This window comes from Cervus canadensis, chromosome 12, assembly GCF_019320065.1.
Source record: "Cervus canadensis isolate Bull #8, Minnesota chromosome 12, ASM1932006v1, whole genome shotgun sequence".
Taxonomy (NCBI): domain Eukaryota; kingdom Metazoa; phylum Chordata; class Mammalia; order Artiodactyla; family Cervidae; genus Cervus; species Cervus canadensis.
This window is the reverse complement of record NC_057397.1, coordinates 4428312-4453700: the sequence shown is the minus strand read 5'-3', so window position 1 is coordinate 4453700 and position 25389 is coordinate 4428312. Positions and strand designations below refer to the sequence as shown.

Here is a 25389-nt window from a genome sequence, read left to right as displayed (position 1 = left end):
ATTAAAACTTCAGGTGAGCTCTCAGAAGAATGAGGAATGCTTTCACTGAGTCTTTAAACAAAAGCTATATTAAAAAATGACATGTACATTTTAAAGATATATTTGGTTTTTCCCTAAAGGCTTTCACTGATGTTCCTAATTGACTATACTTCAGAAGGGTTTATTCTTTGGGCAGATGGAAAAACAGTGTTCCCCGTGGTGCCATTTTACAGACAAGGACACTGTCTGTGTAGTGTTTTCTGGAGACAAGTTTCTTCTACAGCTTTAATGAGCCTGATCTAGAGAATAGGCAGAAAAGGTGGCCTACATGTACAACACAAAGTTTAGGTTTCTCCCATTCAAACTGTCTCTATGACTCTTCAAACCTGGGTTAGGTTAACCAACATAAGAAGTCCCATGAGGAAATACTAGTTGCAGAAGAACTAGTGACACCAGTAAATTACTCAGTCATGGACTGCTTGCTCTAGTAAGTTTCATATAACAACCCGTATGTCTGAAGTGATGAAATAATTTTCCCCTTCATTTGATAATTCCTCTGTTTGCAAATACAGAGTTTTAAATTAGATGAAACTGGCTTGTCCAGGAAGCACTGGGTCTTGGCTAAGAGTGAGGCTCTCAAGCCAGACTGCCCGGCTTTACATTCCAGCTCTGCCCAGACCAGTGGCATGCCACTAGGAAGTGTTAACTCATGGTGGTGTTTTCCGGATATGACAGATCCATGCAAACAGCTGAGAAACGTGCTTGTGAGGAAGTAAGGGCATGTGGGTTTTATCACTAACTAGAAGTGTGATTTAGGAAAAATTAGCTATCTTCTCTCAACTGCCTGGAGATCACTTCACGGGGATGAAGTGAGGACTAAATAAGATGATATAGAGTAAAGTGCCCAGCACACTAACATGTTCTGTAAATACCCAACAAATGGCAGCTTCCTTTTCTTCCATCAACTTCTAGAAGTTGAAGAGTACTCTGTTTTTCTGTCTTTACTGAGTCAGAAAAATACTAGAAGACAGAAGAGTACTATTCTATACTTCTCTGATGGTTTCCAAGTGAAACCATCTGCATCAGGTGCTGTCCTTCTAAACATATAATAAATTAAAGCAGTGAGTTGATGCGCTCACAGAGAAGCACCTAGAAAGCTCGGGAATCTCTGCAGTAGTGAGACAGGCCATCGCCTTGGAAGGCCCACGGCGAGGGAGGTGCTGACACAGTTGTGATCGGCCATCGCCTTGGAAGGCCCACGGCGAGGGAGGTGCTGACACAGTTGTGATCGGCCATCGCCTTGGAAGGCCCACGGCGAGGGAGGTGCTGACACAGTTGTGATCGGCCATCGCCTTGGAAGGCCCACGGCGAGGGAGGTGCTGACACAGTTGTGACTGGGCTGCCAGTTCTGGCGCTTCTTCTCTTTCCTCATCTATTTCCTCCTTCTTTCTAAGTCATGACATTATACAAGTTAGAACACTATGGATAAAAGCTTCAGACTCCGGGTTAGGGAGCCTGGGATGCGATCTCAGCTCACCCCCTTTCCAGCGCACAGGCCATGGGACGGGTGCCTGTCCTGGCACAGTGCAGGCCAGAACGCCCTTCCTCCCTACTGCCTGGGTAGTGCTGTGGGGAGGGGGCAGCAGCGTGCCCCGCCGCACATCCGATCGTCCACACACAGGGCCTGAGCAGAGGGCCTTCAGGGAAGAGCGCCGGGCGCTCTGCTCAGGCGAACTGGTTCTGCTACTCCCTACACCCCCGCAGCCTCGAGGAGCCTGCGTCTCCTCCTCTCACACACGCAAGTCCCTCCGTGTGCCAGCCACCCCACACCGTGCTCAAGGTGGCACTCCCACACCAGATGGGGTGGTTTGCGGATAATTCCACATTCTGTTCAGTAAACATCATACAGCTGGGTAATCAGAGCATATCAAGTACCTGAAAGAGCTTTCATAGTCTGATGAACTCGTACACCTTCATCGAGAACGCTCCACCGTACGTATGTTTAAAGGTGATTAACCCATCAGCTCAGGCTCAAAAGCTTAGAATGATCACACAACATTACGATAGCAAGGGATGTTAGTGAATGGTAAACACCTCCTATGAATAGATGGCTGACACAATCATAATGAAATGAGGGGGAAAATTATATGATTAAAATTTCTAAGACAATTTTAGTTTATACATCTTGAGAGGTGAGTTTGCACTTGAAAAAAGATTTCATTTTTAAAATTATTTTTCAAAATTTGTTTCAGAATTTGAAAGATTCATAGCCATTCACCTTTAGTTTGTTTCTCTCATTAGAATGCTTGCTTTGTTTATTCTATGACCCTCTTTTCAGTATCAAGATTTCCATTTGATGAAAATACAGTTTCTTATTAAAAGAACATGTTTAGGGTGACAGTGGAAAGCAAGTCAGTTTCAGAAAACAATCAATTACAGAATTTTAAAGTTGGAAAAGATGTTAGAACAGCATCTGGTCCATCCTTCTGATTTATAGGTAAAATACCTGCATTTTGCAGATGAAGAAACCAAAAAGGTTAGTTTACACAGAAATAGTGATGTAGACAATAAAAAGGATTAGAAACTGAGTATTTTACATCTCAGAATAATAGTATTTTAATTAAACTGCATTGTCTTTCATATTTATTAGTTCATATTAAATGTTTGCTACAATTGACTTCATGATAGAAGTATGTTTAACAGTGTGCATGACACATGGAATGACAGAGGTAGTTGGCATTAGTAAAAGTCAACCTCATGTTTATTTAGTAGCTCCAAAATATCAGACGTCATGATAGGCTCTGGGCAAACTAATGTTTTAAAAAATGATGTAGTCCCTGCCCTGAAGAAATCCAGTCTACCGGGGACAAAGACAAGTAAGTTGACTCTGAGGCAGGTTTCAGGGCACCCAGGATGCTGCTGCCTATGCCTGATGAGGACCAGGAAGGCTTCATGACTGAAGAATAAACAGTAACAAGAACTGGTAGGGACAGAACAAGAAAAGGCATTCGAAGAGACCCAAGAGCACGTACAAAGCCACACAGTTCAAGTCCTGTTATGTTTAAGGAACTGCCGTGGAGGGATCGATGGAAATAAAATGATAATGTGGGAAGGAAAGGGAGTTAAGAGGCTGAAGATGCTGTCGAGAAAGTCTTCAGACACCACTCAGAAGAATCTCAACTTTATCCTCCTAAACTTCTAAACTAGTTCTCACGCTCCAGGGATGGCCGAGCAGTAGTATCAATCAGGCTTTAGATGCCAGAAAGTACAGACTAGAAGTAATATGAAAAACACATTACTTAAGGGAAGGACCCAGGGGGAGGGCAGGACCACAAGCAAAGGTGAGACTGAGGAGGCGATGACAATCGTCTGTCTGTCCATCTATCCAGCCACATCTGGCCATCCATCTCAACAACCAGCGTTTACTGAGGGACTACTATATGTGAGGTGGTAGGAGTAAGAGTAACACAGATTTAAGGTCTGTGAGAAGTCAGACGTGAGAAAACACATGGACAGCTAACTGCTAGGTGTGGAAGGTGCGGGCTCTGTGAGAGGACGTCGTCACAGCACGAGCTGTGATGCAGGAGGACGGCGTCTTCCCGGAAGCCGCTGTGATGGAGGTGACCTGTTACTTATGGGGAAGTGAGCTGTGTCTACTGTGAGAACGCAGGGAGTGAAGACGGAAGCACGCGATCCTGGGCGCTGGGTTCCCTCACCTGGGCTCTGGGGGCTGCACCTCAGCCTCCACCGAGCTGTAGGCGCCGCGGAGAGGAAAACAGGAAGGGACCCTACAGAGGGTCAGAGGGGTGGCTACTCATCCGCAAATGTCAGGGGACAGGATAGACATGCACAGGACTTCAGAGACGATAAATAAAGTGACCAGACTGAGTGTCCAGGGAACAGTCGGCCCTCAGTAGCCACGAGGAGCTGGTTCCAGGACCCCCTTGGATCCAAAACCCACAGGTGCTCAAGCTCCTATATCTGCGTAACACCTACCTACCCCATCCTTGTACCTTAAATCATCTCTGGATTATTTATAATACCTAATGCAATGTAAATACTATTTAAATAATTGCCTACATGTGGCAAATTCAAGTTTTACTTCAATTTTAGAAATTTCTGGAATTAAAAAAAAAATGTTCCATTAGTAGTTGGTTGAACCTGCAGATATGGAGGGCCCTCTGTACTCTATGTTTTCTTTGTGTGTGGAACCTAAAGCAATTCATCAAAATGGATCTCCCTTTAGAGATTCATATGTAAATTGGACTCTGCCAGGAAGCATCAAACAGGTCCTTTTGTGTAATGATACCAACATTTTGAATTGTTAAAGTGTTCTCATTGAATAGATTCTGGGTTATACTAATTATTTGTCAGTTATTTAATTATTTGGACATAAGTAATGAATCAATGTCATTTTGGGAAAAAACTGCTTCTTGTCCTCAAAAAAGAGATGAGAAGTTACTGTAATTATGCCTGATTTTACTAAGTTAAAAGTGGAGCAGAAAGCCCCAATTTATACTCAAATGACTGAAAACACATCCATTATCCATTTTCTTCCTTTTTGGAAAAAAGCTAACTACGTTGAATTGCACTGCATTCTTTGAGTTATTCTTAGAAGACCAGTGTTCACGGAGATGGTTAACCTCTGCTATTCACATGGCCACTGTGAGTTCTATATGCTTTAGTGACAATACTGTTCTCACCATCAGACTTATTTGCTAACAGAGGTTCTTCTCAGTGACACACGCTCAGGGGATATCTGTGACGGTGACTCTGATGAAGAACAGCTGCCCAGATGACATCATAAATGATCATTTTCACCAACTCACCTTGAGAAAAATCAGTCCAATTTCAATAGACACATTTCGACAAGAAAACACTTTTACATTATCAGGCTTTCTTGCTTGGGCTAAGAGGAAACACTTTCATAATATGCATACTATTATGCCCACTTTTATAATGGGTAACTATTTAATAAAAATAATTTTAACATATATTGTAAATTGAGTTTTTCTTGGGCCTAAAACTGCACTGGAATACCTTTATTTTAGTACACATAATCTGAAGAACACTGAGTATTCTAAGGACTGAAATATATAGTTTCTCAAAAAAAAGCACCAGTTGTGGCAGGATTAAAAGAACAGGGTTTCATCTCTTTTTTATTTAAATAGGCAACTGATAGGACTTCCTTGCATCTTTTATTCTGGAAATAATGGCCTCAGATACTAAATGTTAAATGAAAATTAAAATAAATAAATCACATGGGTCAGATATAACCAGCAAGTTCTATACAAAAAGAACATTTGTTACCACAAATGTATTTCAAGGAAATCATTAAAAATTACATTTTTGAGTTCTAAAGGAATGACAAGCCTTTTTTAGAGATACAGACGCCCAGAAATTCCTAAAGTGAAAATGCTGGTTCAATTTTTTGCCAATACATATAATAATGCCTTATTTTTTTTTTTAAGTCCTAACCCCATCCCATTCGTCTCACTGGTCTTCAGTTTCCCTTTCCCTACTGAAGGCAGCTGATAACCAGAGAATGAGTAAACTGAAGGGGCCACAGAGGTGACCTGATCTCCCTCACTGCACCTCCACGGGGAGCAGTGTGCGGGGCCTGTGGCACTTTCCTGAAAGATGAGGGGACCTGACTCTGCCAGCTCGTAGAGCCTGGTCTCAATCCAGCACTGGCTGCTCAAGACAGAACACAGGCCCTGAGTCGTGGATCCCCGTCTGCGCCCTCTCTCCACCCTGTGACGTGGGAAAAGACACAACTCTCCACACCTTAACAACAGGACCACAATACCTCTGAGTGGCTGTGAGAACAAGATGGCACAACATGCAAGATGGTACCTCATGGAGAGCAGTTTCTCATTAAATGTTACATCCTTCTTGAAAGTTCATTCTTATGCTCAGATCAGATTTATAATACGTGATTCTGTGATTTTCAGGAGTTACACAGAATCAGCCTTCCACCTCTGTAATCTGCAACTGCCCTCCTAACCCTAGAAGACGAGAATGATGAAGGGACGATCTTTTTTCAAATGCCAGCTATCATACTCTTCCCATGGGATGATTACAGCAATTGGCTTGGAAAAGATCAATGGCAACTTTCACTGGGAAAACTTACCAGGTCTCTGTGCAGGGCTGTCTAGTCCAGTAAACATTCACTGAGAGCTTACAATGTGCCAGTGAGACTATGAACTGACTAAGATACATGATGCTTTTCCTGGAAAGTCTACTATCTTCTGAGAAACAGACATATACTAAGTGAAGACTGCACAACACTGCTAACAAGTTAGATATAAACTGCTAAGAGATGAAAATCAACAAAGAGTTTGGGGTGGGTCCCCCACAGGTGGCAATTAAAAAAATTCAGTCTTGAGAATGTTGATTCTTTCTGCAAATATTTATTAAGGACTAACTATGTGCTGGCCATCATACTAGGTGCTGAGAATATAAATGATATTCTGATGCTGAAGCTGAAACTCCAGTACTTTGGCTACCTAATGCGAAGAACTGACTCACTGGAAAAGACCCTGACGCTGGGAAAGATTGAAGGCGGGAGGAGAAGGGGATGACAGAGGATGAGATGGCTGGATGGCATCACCGACTCGATGGACATGAGTTTGAGCAGGCTCTGGCCGACAGTGAAGGACAGGGAAGCCTGGTGTGCTACAGTCCATGGGGGAGCAAAGTGACTCAGTCACAACTGAGTGACTGAACTGAACTGAGAATACAAAGGTGTGAACAGGGTGTGTGTGTTGGGGGGGGCGGATCCCTACTCTCATGGGATTTAGAGTCTAATTTATGATTATTCCATCAATGGAGTAATTACTTTAGTATACTCTAAGGAGACCACTTTCAAGTTTCCCACTTGTCACAAGAATGAATACCCACTTGGGAGGTTAGAGAATCCAGCTTTTTCTAAGTTGGATATCCTGTAGTATACCCACCTGATCGAAAATCCTAGAAATAAGCAAGCAAACAAACAAAAAAGAATACTTTTTCCCTTCCCATGCTGCAAAGCTAAGCAGCCAGTGTAAGTAACCTTTAGAATCTCAAAAGGTTAAGACCAATGGCCAATTATATCCAGGACCACCAGCGTGGCCATCTGCTCTCTAAAGGCCACTCTGTGGTCAGGCAGCATAAGGAAGGCCCTGGGTGGGAAATGCAGCCTCAGGAATTACACTGAATGTCTGGGGAAAGCCAGGCGTGAGTGTGGGCTCACCCAGTGAAGGCTCCATCCTCCTTCAGAGCCTCCACCCTCATCTGCTCCTGAAAGGACATGCGGGTTCCTCTGGGGAGGCCACTATCCCCTCCCTGTTGCAGTGGATAGGAACAGGGGTTATTAACAGAATATTTGCAAGTCAATTGTTTCAGTGCTTTTCCCATCATTTATCAACAAATAGCAGAATTAAGCTTAGAAAACCAAGTGCCTTGAATTTCTTTCCCTTTTGCTCCCCTAAACTTTAATCTTTCAAGAAATTTCTACTTGTATTCATCTAATTTCACTCAAGACTCACTAGAGTAAACATTTAGACACACACACGTGCGTCTGGTTCACACTGTAGGAATTCGATCCATCTCGTTGAGTAGAAAGATGAATTAATGTATGGAAAGAAGGCACTAGGTCTTTCTGAAACAGGCAGATTATGAAGCCAACAAAGCTAAGTCCCCTCCCGACTCATCCCATGTTACGGCACAGCGGGGTCAGGATCCACACAACGGCCCGATGATGATGAAGACGCCATCCAGCACGTCTACAGCAGTCAAGCCTACGAGGTCTCCAGGGACGCTGAGGTGGCAAAGAGCAGACACCAGGCTACCTCAAAGGAATTTTACAACATTTGCTTCCCTTCACAACAGTCTCTGCCACCCTCACAAGACTCAGCCCTTGTGGGTGAGTGTGAGGCCCAACTGCCAGTTTGGTAAGAAGACTAGCAAACAGGACCACATCCAACTGTAAGGAACACAGAGATGAGACAGAGGCCCGTCCTTCCCCAACTGAATGGCCAAGTGGTGAAACTGTCCATAATGAATTTATGTTTAAAGTATACTTCACTGAGCTCCCAGTGCACCGTCTCTGCGGAGTATAAGGGGGCACAGCTCTCGGCCCTTACCCTCAGCACCCAGTCCAGCGGGAGGCTGTGGGGACACCCAGCGGGTAGGCACCAGTAACAGCTGACCTGAATCTGCAAGGACAGACAGGAAACGCTCCGAGGACAGAGAGGCGCTCTCAAGGCAGAGACCGCTGCGTGAGCAGAGCTCTGGAAGCCTAAGGGGACTCAGTACACTTAAGGAGCTACCAGAAGTTCAAGGTGACCAGGACAAGGGCTCAGATCTTTCCAGTGGCTGCAGATGACACGGAAGAAGTTGTCTGTGGCCAGGGATTATGTCAGACTTCCAGAAACTGTGCAAAGAGGTGCTGAGCTCCAAGCAGGAGACCTCAATTAAGGCCAACGTGGAAATCTAGTGCTTTGGGAACCGGAGGACTGGCACTGCTTCCCTTTCTTTGACAACGGTTGATATAATCTTCTTTTAATATTAATACTTTCAATGACTAATATGACACATCTATCCAGTACTTATTTTCCTACTTTATGTTAAAATAGAAAGTCATAGAAAGAATCCCAGGGGTTCTGTATTCTTGTTAAAGAAACCAATGCTCCCACCCCCTGCTGCCCATTTTCCATGGATGTATTTTCTTTCTCTTATGTTAAGTAAGTCTGTGGACCGTATCAAAGAATTACTGAATGATAAATGGAAAAACTGATTTGCATTAATTAAAAAAACTAGAAACTTTTATTTTCTTCACTGAAAAAGAATTTCCACTAAGAATCCATATTCAGCAGCAGAGTCTAAGAGGAAACACTTAAGGGTAAAAACGACTTGTTATATGCAGGCAATTATTTTTTAAAGGACTGAATCACTCAGAGGCAACCTGTAGTGGATGAACGCTGTGTCACAAGCCTGTGTGACAGCCTGCCAGCACGTCTCCTCGGTCCTAGGCTTGAGCCTCCCCACCACCCAAATTCACCGCCATAGTTATTTGACAAAGAAGGTTATTTCTTTCACATTTTCTGTGTCTCTGATACCAAGTACTTATTTAGCACTCAGTAAATGCTAAAGAGCTCAATTTGAGCAGGGTGAGGGATACTGGTCACCACGCCTGACACTGTCTGCATCACAGGCCATTAAAGCACCTTCACTTACATAGTCTCCATAGGTCTCCTGCGTCGGGGGCGGCAGTGGAGGTCTGTACCCAGTTGGGGGCACTCCTCGTGCTCTGGGAGTGAGTAGTCCTCTTCCGCGACTCACTGGCCCTCGGGTGGAGAGGACGCCCCTGGAAGCTGGCGTCCCCCGTGGTACCCCGACTCCCACCGGCCGGGCTGAGACTCCTCCCCTGCCCCTACAAGCAAGAAAGTCACATTAAGAATTTGCATGGTGTTCTCCAGTATTCCAGTGTTCACATGCACTAACACCTCATGAAAATCAATGTTCCATAAATCTGTAAAAAGAAATAAGGACACTATATGCAAAGAAAAAACTAAAGCAAGTCAGGAACAGATTATCTACCTAAAGAAAGGAACTTCAATCATTCAAGCACCTAGTCCAGTGATAATAAACATGGTAACGTCAAAGAAGCCCCAGCATTGGTTCCTCTTTGGGACCCAGAACAGGAAGCTGACATCCGGGGAGGCTGCATCCCCTGGGGCCATCACGCCCCACCAGTCTCAGCCAGTCCTCACTCCAACACTGCGACCTGGGCCTTACTGGCCCGACTGTGGACAAGAAAACAGAGCCCCGCAGGGATCTTATGGCTGGCTGAGAACACACAGACGGCAAACCCAGGACCAAAATACACACCAGATTCCAGAAGAGAGGGAACAGAATGGACTTTCTCAAATAACATATCTACTACACAGGATGGAAAGCACAGTTCTCAAGTGAAAGAAACATATTTTCTGAAGTAGAATGCAACATAGTCATGTATTTCTAACATAAAATATGAGACTTCAAGTCAAGAGAAGAAGGAAGGAGGCAGCCAAAACCTGAGCAAGGGTGCAAGTCCTATGAAGAAATGAGGACAGACATTTAGCTCTACTGGAAAATACAGGCCCAGCCAGGCCTACCTCCTGTGGACAACGTCCTGCAAACAAGGAGAACAGAGCAGCTGATGTGGCTGCCTGTACACCAGTTCTCTCCTTCTTCTTTAGTTTGACTAGAATAGTGAATACACAGCTGAAAATGCAAATCTCACAAAAAACAGAGAAAATTAACAAAACCAAAAGCCAACTCTTTGAAAGGATCAATATAATTAACAAACCTCTAGACAGGCTAAACAAGGAAAAAAATATCAGAAATGAAAGAGGGGGTCACACTACTGATCTCAAGGACATTAAAGATAAAAACAGGAAGATTACGAACAACTCTAGGCCCACATATTTGTTAATTTAGGTGAACTGGATTAATTCCTCGAAATACACAAATGTATTTATTAAAGAAATTTATTTGATAATAATCTTTCAAAAAAGAAATTTAATTGATAATAATCTTTCAAAAAAGAAAGCATCAGATCCAGAGGATTCACTGGCAAAATCTATCAAATACTGAGAAGAAATTGTATCAGTTTTCCACATTCTCTACCAGGAAGTAAAATCAGAGGGAACCTCTCCCAACACGTTCCCCGCAGCTGGTCCTTGGAAATGCCTCCTGAAAATTACTTCTGCATTACAGGCTGGGCCTGGCCTGAGCCACCAGGGGTTACAAAAGTGACCGGCCCCAACCTGGCCTTGAGCCCTCATGGGGACCTATCACAGGAGGTGTCTCCCAAGAATTTTTTTTCTAAGTCCAACACGACTGGCCAAGGTGTTGGGAGACAGGGAGGCTGAGAAGGGTGACAGGGCTGGGCTAGGTGGTCTCTGACCTCCAGAGGAAGAGACGTGCGGTCCAAGGAGAAACAAAAGACATTAAAGATATTATAAAATGGAAATAAAAATTTATAAATCAGTATCTCCCATGAACAAAGATGCAAAAATCCTAAAAAATAGAAGCAAATTGAATTTAATAATATATTAAACACATCACGACCAAGTAAGACTTATTCCAAGTATGCAAGCCTACTTCAACTGATAGCTCAGCTGGTAAAGAATCTGCCTACAACACAGGAGACCTGGGTTTGATCCCTGGGTTGTGAAGATCCCCTGGAAAAGGGAATGGCTACCCACTTCAGTATTCTGGCCTGGAGAATTCCATGGACTATATAGTCCATGGGGTCGCAAAAAGCTGGACACAACTGAGCGACTTTCACTTGAAGGTTGCTTCAACATTAATGAGAATCAATGTGATCCATCCATCACACTAAGAAGGCTTAAGAAGAAAAATCTTAAGATCAAACCTTAAGATCAAGCAGCATTCAATGAAATACAAGGTCATTCATGATTTAAAAAAATCTCAGCAAATGGATATATATTCACTCAGGTTAAAAAAGAACATCTACAAAAAACCTACAACTAATAACACATCAAATGGTGAGAGATTGAATGCTTCCCCTTAAGATTAGGAAGAAGGCATGGATGTCCAGCCTCACCATTCCTATTGTATTAGAAGTCCTACCTAACTTAATGAGGCACAAAAAGGAAATAAAACTTTCAAGACTGTGGACGAAGAAACAAAACTTTGTTTGCAGGTGACATCATTTCTCTGTAAAAGTTTCCAAAGAACCACCCAGATCAAGATAAAAAAAAGCAACTATACAAGCAAACAGTAAACCAGAACTAATAAGCACATGAAACACAGTCTTGGAATACAAAGTTCGTAAGTCAACTGCTTTGCTATAAACTGCAATGAATAACTGAAATTTTGGTAAGTGGCTAACAGTGATAAGCCATGCAAATAGTATGTTTCCATGATATGACATAATAAAAATATCTATTTACCCTATGGTTTTTGTTCCCCAAACTAATAAGCCTGGGCTAATCTGAAAAATATTAGACAAATCCCAAACAAGGAACATTTTACAAAGAACCTGATTGGTACTCCTCAAAACTGTCAAAATCATGAAAAAAAAAATATGACTTTCACCTTTAGGGAACCTGTGTTATCCATCCATTTGTTAAGTATTGTAAATTAGATATATATATATATATGTGTATATATATATATATTTAAATACTAGGCCATAAAAATTGGTGCAGTAAAATTGGTGGTCAAGAAGAAGGACGCTGGATTCAGATCTGAATGCAATTCCTGACTGTGGTTATTTAACCTGCCCTCCAGTTAACATTCAAACGCATCAAGGGTCTGAACTTCCCGGCACAGTTTCCTCAACCGTAAGAGCTCTTTTCCTGGTGTTATGGGGAAGGAAAAATGGCGCAGGGCACACACAGTATTCAACACATTTCCTGCTCAAAACCACTTAAACAAATTTCAATCTCTCTGAACTGTATTGACAGAAATCATATCTTTAGTTTTACTCATCTTTTTATCTCCATTATATACCTAAAAAATCTTCGGTGTAATTAGAGAATAGTTTCTACTCCTGATACATCTGATGCATCTGTGCTATGTCAGTCACTCTGTGTATAATCAAACTAATTAAGGCTCCTGCTTCTTTATCTCATATCCCACCCCTGTCATCCAAGGCACTATTCAATCACAAAATATTCAATACTTTGTATAAATTCAGGTCTTTTAAGTTGAAAACATAAATTTGTATTTAAGAACCTCACAATTCTCTCCCATGAGCACTGACACTGTGAGGTTATGTGCCCACTGGGTTTAGGAATCACACTAAAGAACCTGTGATAGAGTTTCAGACGAGTCATTTGATGCGTGTAGCTCGGGACCCTTATCTACAAAAGACACTTTGAAGATTCGTCTCTAAGAGTCTGAAACCCCACAGGAAGGGTGTGAAGCAGCACGGCCTTAGTGCTGTACAAGGCGCTTGGCGAGGGAAGTCATGACAGAGGCACGGCCAGCACGCACATCCCGCTGCACCGCCGTGCGCGCTCACCCGGTGCTGCAGATCAAGCTCAGGGCAGAGCTAACGGCAGGATTGATGACACGCGGTGAGAGCAGAAAAGGCGTCTGTGAGATGAGATTTATAATGATAATCAATGGGAACTCGTTTATTTTTTACTTGAAAAGTTGCTTCAAATTGATAGGACTGGGTGCTGCACTGCTCAGAACAGGGATAATGGAAAAGCAGAAACCTAACCTATCTGAGTACACAGTTTCATAAGCTGGTGAATGTGTGTGATTGTAATGGTTCTGTGTGTTTGCATTTTTCAGCACAGTGATGTTGATTTCTGGTTTTACAAGTCAGATATGAAAATAATTGAAATAAGTTTTTTTTCCATGGGAACCGTGCTTTGAATGAATACAAAAAGTTATTGATCCATTAGGAACTAATTATTTAGTTTATATGTTAGTAAGTGGTTTTAGGATATGATGAAAAAGCCCATGCTTTGGGTTCAACACACAATAGCCTCAATACTCAGATCTAGTCCTGAGATCACTGGGTTGCTGAGCCTGGGCTTTCCATCCACAGAACCAGTAAACAAGATCCAGCTCTCGTGGAATAGTTGTGAGTGTTACAACTATATCAAGTGCCCAAGCAGAAACAGGCACTCAGTAAGTGGTGGTCACCTGTGGACTCTGTCCTCAATACTGTCCTTCTGGTTGCTGACCGAAGAGTGAGGAGAGAGAGACAGCAGAAGGCACAACTTGCATTAGGTCTCATCTTACACGTTCGGCAGCAGCACGTTTATGTACCTTCTATACATGTAGCAGCAGTAATGCAGTGTGGTAGAATAAGGGTATAAATGTATATCACAGTGTTTGGCTTTTGTCTACATATTTTATGAGAAGCAAAAGTACAGAACAAAACAATGAATTTGATAAATTAGCTCAAGCCAGCTCCAGCATTATTAGCTGGGTAAGGCCTGGGCCTCAGGAAGAGAAGGGCCTACAGCTGATCATAGCAGGGGCCTGTGGATCTAGTCAAGGTCTAGCCGGTGTCACAGTGAGAAAAGGCCTTGCTGAGATCCATCCGGGGATCAGCCTTGACGCAGTAATGACCTGAGGGGTGCTTTACTTTCCCACAGAATCCCTGACACGTGTGACAGCATTTCTTCATCTCTGATGGTGTGTGCTTCTAAGAGTCAAGTGTAATCATAGAGATTTTTTTTTCTTGCCAGAGGTTGAGAAGGGAATGAGAGGCCAGACAGAAGGTAAAAGTAAATGTAGCCTAAGGTCTCAATCCCTCAGACTAAACATAAGAAACCGCCAGGGCGAGGGAGACTGAAGTTGTGAAGAGAGGACTGGGACAGCTTTCACCCGGAGCACCTCTGCAGATCCTGACACATGGGGCTGGGCTCTCTTCTCCTCTCACACTGTACTGCACACCCACAGCACATGGGCCTGGTCTCAGGGCAGCGTCAACATCAGGAGGTCTAGGCTGGGACTGAGACTGCATGTCCAGCAAGCTCTCAAGTGCTGCTGTGTGTGGCTTGGATCCAGAGGTTACAGACCTGTTATGAAACCTGCTGGCTATCTCTCTTCCTTCCCCTGTGATTCATCTGATAGGGACAGAGTGAAGGGACAAAACAAGGAATTAAACAGTTAATCCCACTAGGTGATTCTAAGAATCCATAAAAAAAAATATGGGAGACTCCTGTCAGTTAACGATTTCCCAAGAAAGCAGGTTTGCTTAAGCACAAAACCAAGTAGGCTTGCTGAGCAACAAAACCATGCAACAAAAACATGAGACATGTCCCCAAATTATGAAACAGTGGTGGCATGAGCCCCACATCCTGCCTGTGAGCTCAGTAAATTAGTGATCCTTAGGACATGCTCTCTGCACACATAAACAATAATCTGTGGACCCAGCTTGACCATATAGGGACAAGAAAACTCTCCTGCTCAACTGATGATGGAGGAGAAACTGTAAGAAGTATCTGTGCTACAGGACTTCAATTTTTAGTGAGGGGTCATTCTGAGTAATCAGGAAAGGAATTATCCCATAGTCTAAGCTTCAATGGACAGTTAAAAACATTAAGTAGGATTTGAATTACTGTGTGCTCAATGTTCTGTTCTCATTTCACTGATGAAGAAACTAGGCTTAGTGAGGGAAGTCCGCTGAGACCACCCACTAGGAGGGGCCCGGGTGACTGTGATTCTCCTGTAGCCACAGCCCAATTCCAGGCATGTGGCGCCATTTTCCCTGCTTTCAAGCCCTGGCCCCTCTGTGTGGGATGACTTCCCTCTCCTGAGTGTGTCGGTGTGCACGCTCCCCATCTTCATTTCTATTTCACTTCACTCTTCCTCATACCCCTCGTCCTCTTTTCAGCCAGTCTGCCATCACTACTCGCTGCTCTGACTTTCCTCTCATGATCCCTGAACGGCTGGACAATGACTTAGTCACCATCTGTGTAACTTCACTTCCTGTCACAGAAAGAGCTCAGGAAACATGTGACATTAAATGACCTAACACCAGAAACTGACTTCATGTTCAAAGAGGAAAAAAACTGATTAAACTTTTGAAGAACCAGGGTGCTCTGGTGCTGTGACCAGGAGAACTGTGCTCCGTTCCAGGCTGGCATTTACAAGACAGGTTCTAGCTGGAAGTTTTCTCATTGTTTGCCATGTTGTTTGCCTTCCCCAAACCTACTAAGGTGATTTCAAAAGAAACCACAGGTTTTTCTCCTGTCTCTCCTGAATCAACTCTAGTGTGGCTGTAATAACTCAGAGAGCAGGAGGGAGGAAGAGCAGGGGGTGCTGAGGACACGGGGATAGTTCTGCGCTTACGGCAAGACAGCAGAGAAGCTCATTTCCAGGGAAAGTCCTCCAGCCTCTGCCTGCAGCGAGGAGCTCGTGTGTCCTGATCACCGCCTGGGCTTCAAGGGCATGGACAGTAGACACACAGAGTTGGAAGGAAGGAGGCAGGGGCGAGACAGTTCTGACAGGTCAGGTGGTACAAGGTCCTCAGCAGGCAAATCCAGGAGGGAATCAAACAATTTATATACCATCCCAAATTAACGACTTTTTTCTCCAACTGGAAACTTATAATTTAGTATAAAAAGAAATAGATCATCATTTTTTCCTATTTCCAGCCTTTCCTTAATAATAAAAAAGGACTTTTTAATATAGATTGGTAGATTAATGTAAATCATGTCATATGTTGGTGAAATATTTATGGCCCATATTTTAACTACTCAGTTTTCCTGATAACATTTCTCATAACTTCCCCTACTGTGGAGAAAGGTATATCATTTTTGTCATTAAAACAATCTTCATCATCTATGATATTATTCATAATCCATTTTAAAAAGAGAATAGGTACCACGTGAAGGTTAGTATTGATGTGAAAATGAGGGTGATCACGTTCTGTCTGATTCCGTGGTTGAGAACTTACGTAGTGCCCACTCGTCAACGCGACTGTGGCTAGAATTTATCAGCAGCTACTGAGGTGCCAGCCGTATAAAAACACGGTATCATTAATATCAGTGGGGCAGGATCTAATGTTAAGACGACAAGTGATCACCACATGCTGACAGTTCACGCAGCGTCTGGAAGCTGCAGATCTCCGCGGTGGCCCCAGGACAGGTCCACTCTTCACAGAAGTCTGCAAATGTGCTGAGGCTCCTGCACAAAGCACAAAGACTGGCAAGTGCAGTCAGAAGCTCTAACCTGAGACTGCCATCCAGGAAGAGAAGAGAGAGAGGAACGCAAGATATGTGAAGAGACCGGAGCTGAAACTTCCCCCATTTGATAGAAGGTCTTGAGTTGACAAGGTCAGCCTCATGTCCTAAGTTGAAACAAACCTACCACGTGTAGCATCCAACACTGGTGAATGTGTATTTACTACCTAGAGAGACAGGCTGTATTCACTTTTTTCCCCTGCTGTCTCTGGTAACAAATGCAAGGAGAGAACACTGCCTGCTACTCGGGGTCAGGGCCAGAGGGGTCAGAGACAAGGCCAGTGGAAAAGCTAAACAGAACCAGCCGGCTGTCCTGCAGAGTGGAAGGAATGGGGCATCCTTGAGGGCTCAGATCTGTCTCACCCAGACCATCCAGGCAGCAGCAAAACAAGGGGTAGAAACCCTGTGGAGAAAAACATAAAACTAAATGGAAGTTTGCCTGGAGTGGCGTCAATCCTAATTTCCCTGACACTTCTCTGCTGGGATCCTTGCAAGGACTGAAGTGACGTATCACAGTCAGCATGGGGTAGACTGGAAAAAAAGCAACTTGCTTATCTCCTAGTAAGAAAGGAGTAAGTTTAGTCCTCTCATCTGAAACTGAATGAAAAGGTTTTATTAAAATATGTATTACTCCCTATGGCAGGATTTAATTTTAGATCATTTACATCTTTTAGCAGAAAGGTATCCTAAAGTGAGAACAGTGGGGAACATGCAAGAAGATTCCAGGAATGACCTGCTCCACTGAGACATTTCCCAGTGGTGCCATCCGTGTGACCAGTCCCAGCAGGCGACTCCACAGCGAATCAGTCACGGGGCAGACAAGAGCCACACTAGCAATACTGTAAATATCAACACTCCATCAGAAGAGTCTAAAGAATCTGTAAGTGTACTGAATTCACTCAACATTTATTTCCTGAGTGAGTCCTATATGTCATGTATTAGAGACACAAGGTCCTTTAAGGTTTTACATTACACTAAGGAGTCACATTATACTAAGGATCACTCACCTAGAGCCAGATATCCTGGAATGTGAAGTCAAGTGGGCCTTAGAAAGCATCACTACTAACAAAGCTAGTGGAGGTGATGGAATTCCAGTTGAGCTATTCCAAATCCTGAAAGATGATGCTGTGAAAGTGCTGCACTCAATATGCCAGCAAATGTAGAAAACCCAGCAGTGGTCACAGGACTGGAAAAGGTCAGTTTTCATTCCAATCCCAAAGAAAGGCAATCCCAAAGAATGCTCAAACTATCGCACAATTGCACTCATCTCACACGCTAGTAAAGTAATGCTCAAAATTTTCCAAGCCAGGCTTCAGCAATACATGAACCGTGAACTTCCAGATGTTCAAGATGGTTTTAGAAAAGGCAGAGGAACCAGATCAAATTGCCAACATCTGCTCGATCATCAAAAAAGCAAGGGAGTTACAGAAAAACATCTATTTCTGCTTTATTGACTATGCCAAAGCCTTTGACTGTGTGGAACACAACAAACTGTGGAAAATTCTGAAAGAGATGGGCATACCAGACCATCTGACCTGCCTCTTGAGAAACCTATATGCAGTCAGGAAGCAACAATTAGAACTGGACATGGACCAATAGACTGGTTCCAAATAGGAAAAGGAGTATGTCAAGGCTATATATTGTCACCCTGCTTATTTAACTTATATGCAGAGTACATCATGAGAAACACTGGGCTGGAAGAAGCACAAGCTGGAATCAAGATTGCCGGGAGAAATACCAATAACCTCAGATATGCAGATGATACCCCCTTATGGCAGAAAGTGAAGAGGAACTAAAAAGCCTCTTGATGAAAGTGAAAGAGGAGAGTGAAAAAGTTGGCTTAAAGCTCAACATTCAGAAAACTAAGATCATGGCATCTGGTCCCATCATTTCATGGCATATAGATGGGGAAACAGTGGACACAGTGTCAGACTTTATTTTTTTGGGCTCCAAAATCACTGCAGATGGTGACTGCAGCCATGAAATTAAAAGATGCTTACGCCTTGGAAGGAAAGTTATGACCCACCTAGATAGCATATTAAAAAGCAGAAACATTACTTTGCCAACAAAGGTCCGTCTAGTCAAGGCTATGGTTTTTCCAGTGGTCATGTATGGATGTGAGAGTTGAACTATAAAGAAAGCCGAGTGCCGAAGAATTGATGCTTTTGAACTGTGGTGTTGGAAAAGACTCTTCAGAGTCCCTTGGACTGCAAGGAGATCCAATCAGTCCATCCTAAAGGAGATCAGTCCTGGGTGTTCATTGGAAGGACTGATGCTGAAGTTGAAACTCCAATACTTTGGCCACTTCATGCGAAGAATTGACTCATTGGAAAAGACCCTGATGCTGGGAGGGATTGGGGGCAGGAGGAGAAGGGGACGACAGAGGATGAGATGGCTGGATGGCGTCACCGACTCGATGGACATGGGTTTGGGTGGACTCTGGGAGTTGGTGATGGACAAGGAGGCCTGGCGTGCTGCGATTCATGGGGTCGCAGAGTTGGACATGACTGAACGACTGAACTGAACTGAAGGAGTCACCAATGAAAATGTGAACAAGTCAGAAAGGTAAATTCAGTTTGATAAATGCTGCTATGTAACCGAGAAGGGTGTGTGGACTGGCTTCTGGGCTACAGGGTGGCCCTTTCAAAGAAGGAGACGGCAAAGGCTTCTCGGAAAGGTGCCCGGGTGTGCTAAGAGCAAGGTGCTGAGGGGCGGGCAGGCGACTGCAGACAGGCCTTCCAAGGAGGAGGAGGGAAGGCCAGGGACATGGAGAGAGACTGGGCTGGCCCGTTTGAGGAAAAGAAAAGAGACCAGTCTGGCTGGAATGCAGAATGAGAAAGGTGATCAAAGAAAAATAGATTTACGGATAATTTTAGAGCTAAAATCAAAATGACTTCCAAGGGGTTGGGTGTGGTGAAGATCCACCTCGGACCTTCCAGCGGTCCCAGGACTAAAGTGTGAGGATGCAGTAAGTACATTTGTCTTTCATTTTATGACTGTTTTTAGCCATTTAGACATCATGAATTCTATAACTGTATTTCCCTCAGCTTTGGCCACTAGAAAGGTCAAAGCATAATCTGAAGACCAATTTTGCCAACCTTACAAAATAACATGCATCTTTTTGTATATCAATCTCACTCTTAGGATTTTTGTAATTTTCTACCCTAATACTTTCTGTATCAATTAACTTTTATTCTATTAGGTGAATATTAACTTACAGTAAGTTACTATATGATCTGATGAGGGAAAGTAGTAAAAATACAAATTTCTCATCATAGTTTGTATTAATTGTGCTTTAATTAAAACATAACAAAATTGACAGAATGAAATTTCTATGGAAAAATGGCAAGGGAAGAATGGGTGGAAGAAAAAAACAAGATTCTGAATGAAAACCGAAGGGGAGGCTCAAAGAGAGGGAGAGGCAGGTTTCCGGAACCAGAGTGCCCGCATTCCCTCGGGTTCCCTGCCCGCTGTCCTCATTCATGACACGGTGACGAGCAGAATAGCACCCACCTCACAGGGCTGCTGCTGAGGCTTACCCTAGCCAAACTCTGTAATATGCTCAGGAAGTCCTCGGCCAGCAGCGGGCGCACGTGAGTGCGTGCTGAAGTAAGATGGGGTGTGCAGACAAGTAGGATTTCAACAGGTGAGAGGCAGAGAGAGGACTGCAGATGCAGGAACAATGTGAACAAAGGTCTGGAAGTGGGGAGCACACACTTCGACCCAGTGGTGGGGCTAGGTGCCAAACACAGGAAACACGGCAATGTAATGAATAAAGACCAGTCGGGAGACAGGTCTTAAGAACAATACAGAAGGACACTGTATGCCTCTTAGAGGAACATGAATTTAATCCTGTTTAACAAGAGTGTCTGGAAGATGCGGTGCCATGGAAGCCCTCACCTCACACGAGGGAGGAAGCAGCGTCCAGAAGTACCCTCGTGAAGGTGTTCAGTCAGAACAGCCAGCCATGACTCCACACACTAAACCACGGGCTCTGACTGTGAACTCAACAGCAATCCTATCCAAGAATATCAACCACCAAGGCAACGGAAAAGCTTAAAACAGTAAGCAATGTATATGTTGTCATCAAGAATAATTTTTCATCTGGGTGGATGGAGGGGTTTCTCTAGACATTACACTCTCCGAACAGAAAGTTTCTGCCTTCCTGCCTGTTCATAAGGTAACATTTTCTACTTAACTGAAAACATGACAACCAGATTAGAAATTATCTTCAGTAAGAATGACTGGTCTGATGGGGACAGAGCATCCCCTAAACCGAAGACCCTGCCCAAGCTCTGTGCTCTCCATCCAAGGGGTAAAATGGGCCTTGGCAGGTGTGACAGTCCAGGTGGGCTCTAAATATAGGCACACGCTCCCCTGCATGAGGTGGGCCAACGGCGCTGAGCCAGACCAGGTGAAGAACAAGAGAGAGCAGATAGGGCCTCAAGGCAAGGACAGCCCACAGGCCCAGAAGCTGGAAGGGTCAGGAAAAGGATTCCTGCTATCACCTCCCAGGGGAGAGCTGTCAAACACCCAGGCTGTGGCCTCCTTTAGCTGACTGCAGACATCTAGTCTCCAGAGCTGCGACCAAATTCTACTGCTTAAAGCCACCAAATTGGTAGTAATTCACTGCAACAGCCACAGGAAACTAATATAGCAAGTATGTAATTTTTTATGATTTCAAGTAAATTATTTAACATTAGGAGAAATGGAAATGAAAGAAATTTACCATTTACTGAACAGCTACATCAATTATTTCATTAAATCATCTGCAGCAATCCTATTATTATTAGCCTGTTTTATAGAGAAAACCCACCTGGTGCCATGCCCAGGTCTGTGCTTATTTTATACTGCAATAACACCTGTCTGTAACTGCTCTGACAGGGTGCTGATCCGCAACACCCCCCAGGGGAACTGACTTGTTATTCCTCCAAATGCACTTGGTTACATGGAATAAGCCTATTTAAAATTACTTTATGCAAAACTACCTGAAAAAATACATGCAGTCATTAGTAAAAAAAAAAAAAAAATCTGTGTGACTAAAGGGCAAAAATTCAAAAATTAAAAATAATTCTCAAATAGGTTTGAGAGTCGTATCTCAATCTACAGTTTTCTTCAACTGACTTACAATTCATTAAAACATTTTTCATGTTTAAAAGGGTCATGAATCATTAGTTCGAGACAAAAATAAAATTTCAGTGTGCCTGGACAAGATCCGGAGTATCAGATACTACAGAGCATCTACATGAAATAAAAAGAGAACAGGCATGGGGACATTTATCTGGTACCTGACACTGCTCACCACTGGAGACGTGGCACTGAACTAGCTTGATACCATCTGCACTCAAAAGGAAACACAAGCTTCTACGATGTCCATTTGTTCATCAAAGCTATCGCTTACATTTTAAAGAATTAAGGGGTTAATAGCATGAGAGTGATTAAATAAACTTATCTACATCCATTAGCTAGTAAGTGGGACAGGCCATATTTAAGCCCAGGAATGTGCACGCTCAGTTGTGTCTGACTCTTCGTGACTCCACAGACTTTGGCCCACCAGGTTCCTATGTTCATGGGAATTTTCCAATGTTTCTATGTTTTCCAATTTTTCCTAGGTTCATGGGATTTTTTCCACTGGAGTGGGTTGCCATTTCCTCCATCCAGGCATCATCTCCTGCCACCAGGGAAGCCCAAGAATACTGCAGTCCAAATGAATCCTCTTAATATGATACCATATTGCCAGAAAGCATTCCCATAGGCTTTGTATCAACACACTGGTAGACCTGCTTACCTGTTAATAAAGAAAACAGGAAAACTGTTGCCATGACACCCCATTCTAACAACAACAAGGCAAGTCAATTAATCACACCTACCTGGTTATTGCTGGGGTTGGTACACCTCTTGTACGTAAGGTAGGTTTCCCTCGAACCACTGGGACATCGGCATTTTCGGAACCACCATTCAAATAAGTTAATTCCTGAAGCTGTGCCTGCCTGATTTCATCATTATAGTCCTACACAAAAGAGAAGAAAGCAAAGCATTTAGGACAAGAAATAAACAATTTTTAATAGAAAAGTGTATGAAAAATAGTTAAAATACATAAAATAAGATTTGAGTCTATTGAAATGAAAAGATATCAATGAATCGTTATAAAGGGAAAAACTCAAACAGTATTTTTCCCCTAAACTAAAATTTTCTATGGTCAGTCATAACTCCTTCTCTTGGGCATACTTTCCAAGTGAATTATTTATAATAAAATTAAAATATCATGTAACTGATATATGGGCATTATTATTTACAACTCAATCAACTTGTAGTTACTAAGCATAAATGATGTACCAACGAACAAAACCCAGGGGAGCACGCATGGTTCCTACAGCCAAGGACTCTCAGTCTGACAGGAGAAAGGAGAAGACAAAGAGGCAACACGGCAGCTTTACTGAAACTAAGAACAGCATGCTCACACGCTCTTTGTACATATTCATTTGGATATTGTTCAAGTTGCAAAATTCGGCATTTCCAAAACTGAATACATCATCTTATTCTTGAAAACCTGCTCTTACATTATTTTCAAAATATTCAACTCAGAAACTTTGGGAGTTATCCTTGATTTCTCTCCTTTCCTTAATAATATCCCCAACTCCATTCAATAACTGTCAAGAAAGACATGCAATAAATACATGTGCGGTCTGTTTTACAGTCAAAAGAAAGTTCAGGTCTATATGATCAAAAAGGAAGGCCATCTAACTCAGCCATGGACAGTTAAGAGTAGATTCTCTATAAGAAATGTCATCTATGGGTGAGTGAACCAGTTACCAGAAGAGATGCTGTAAAGTATTCTAGACAGAGGGAAAAGTATATTTTAAAATCCAGAGTAAAAGTGTGTCCAGGGAACTGAAAGAAGTGCTATATGGCTAAACCACAAGAAGTCTAGAGGGGAGAAGTGGTCTTCTAAGTGGAAAGGAAAGCAGAAACCAAATCAAGTAAAGACTTAAGTCATTTTAAAGATAACATCAAATGTCTGTCTAGAAATTATGGTACTAAAAAATCTTTAAGAAAGTGAGCTGCATATTCAGGTTTATATTTTGAAAATGCTATGAACAACTGTGTGCCCACAAGCTAGATAACTTAGATGACACGGACAAATGCCAAGAAAGACACAAACCATCAAAACTGACAGAGAAGAAACAGAAAATATGAACAGTTAGTAACAAGTAAAAACACTAAATTAGTACTAAAAAAAAAAAAAAAGTCCTGCAAAAAAAAGCCTAAGTCTGCAGGGCTTCACTGGAGAATTCCACAAACAATTAAAAAAGAATTAATGTGATCCTTCACAAACTTCCAAAAACTAAAAAGAAGGAGACATCTTCCTTACTGATTCTATGAAGTAAGTATTGTTGCCCTGATACCAAAACCAAAGACATTACAAGAAATCTGCAAAAGAGTGTTCTTAGGAATATAGATGCAACAGCTCTTGAAAAAGTGTTAAGAAGTCAAATCCACCAGCATGAACAATAAAAAAAGGAAATATACACAAGAACTGAGCAGAACTTGTACCAGGATTGAAAGCTTGGTTTAACCCGTGTGAAAATCAATTAACATAATACCATAATAACAGAATAAAAGACAAAAATCACATAGTAATTTTAATACACCGAGAAAAAATTTGACAGACGAATCCAACATACTTTCATTATAGAAATAGCCAACAAACTAAGAAAACCCATAGCTAATACCATATATAATGGTAAAAGACTGAAAGTGTCAGCCTAAGTCTAGGAACAAGACAGGATATATACTTCTGCCACTTTTGATTAATGGTATTCAGATTGGAAGAGAAGAAACAAAATAATTTGTTTACAGATGGCATAATCCTATGTACAGAAAATCACAAAGAATCCACAAAAACATTATTAGAGCCAATAAAAGAGTTTAGTATAGTTGCAGGATACAAGATTAATATACAAAAATCAGTTGTATTTCTTTACACTAACAATGAGCATTTTAAGAATAAAAAAAAAAAAGATTCCATTTAGAATAGCATCAAAAAGAATAGCATACTTAGAAGTAAATTAACAAAATAAACGTAAGATCTATACACTGAAAAGTACAAAGTAATATTGGAATATATTTTAAAAACTCTAAGTAAAAGGAAAGATATCCCATGTTCATGGATAGGAGGACCTAACATTGTTTTTATGACAATAACTCCCCCTACACACACATAAATGATCTACAGAATCAAGGAAATCCCTATTAAAATTCCAGCTGGCCTCTTGCATCAATAGACAAGTTGATCCTAAAATTTACGTGGAAATCCAAAGAATCTAGGCTAGCCAGAACTATCTAAAGGAAGAACAAAGTTGGAGGACTGTATGCTCCAATTTTAAAAATTACAGTAAAGCTATAGTACTCAAGACAGTATGATACTTACTTAAATAATACATAAAGATCAATGAAATAAACATGAGAGCAAAGATATCAAATACAGTCAATTGATTCTCCAACAGTCTCCAACAAATGGTGTTGCAACAACTGAATATCCACATCAAAAAGTAAGGTGGGCCCTCTACTTTTTGCCACAAAAACTACAAATGTTCTAACTTAGATTATGTTGATGGTTGCAGTACTACGGAAGATGCTAAAAACCACTGAATCATATATTTTATATGAGTAGATTTTATGCTGTGTGATTTATATCTCA

At 42.3% G+C, this 25389-nt stretch overlaps 1 protein-coding gene across 2 annotated transcripts in view; it reads right to left on the bottom strand.

The window, feature by feature from the left end:
* KHDRBS3 (KH RNA binding domain containing, signal transduction associated 3) overlaps positions 1–25389 on the bottom strand; it is a 161118-nt gene that overhangs the window by 47846 nt on the left and 87883 nt on the right. For both annotated transcript variants that reach the window (XR_006272353.1, XM_043483946.1), the window contains exons 5-6: positions 22559–22698; positions 9199–9394 (exon numbers count right to left, since the gene is read on the bottom strand). Coding sequence is in view for 1 of the 2 variants with exons in the window: in XM_043483946.1 (XP_043339881.1) it covers positions 9199–9394; positions 22559–22698 (336 nt within the window). In the remaining variant the exon portion in view is untranslated. The remainder of the gene's footprint in view (positions 1–9198; positions 9395–22558; positions 22699–25389) is intronic.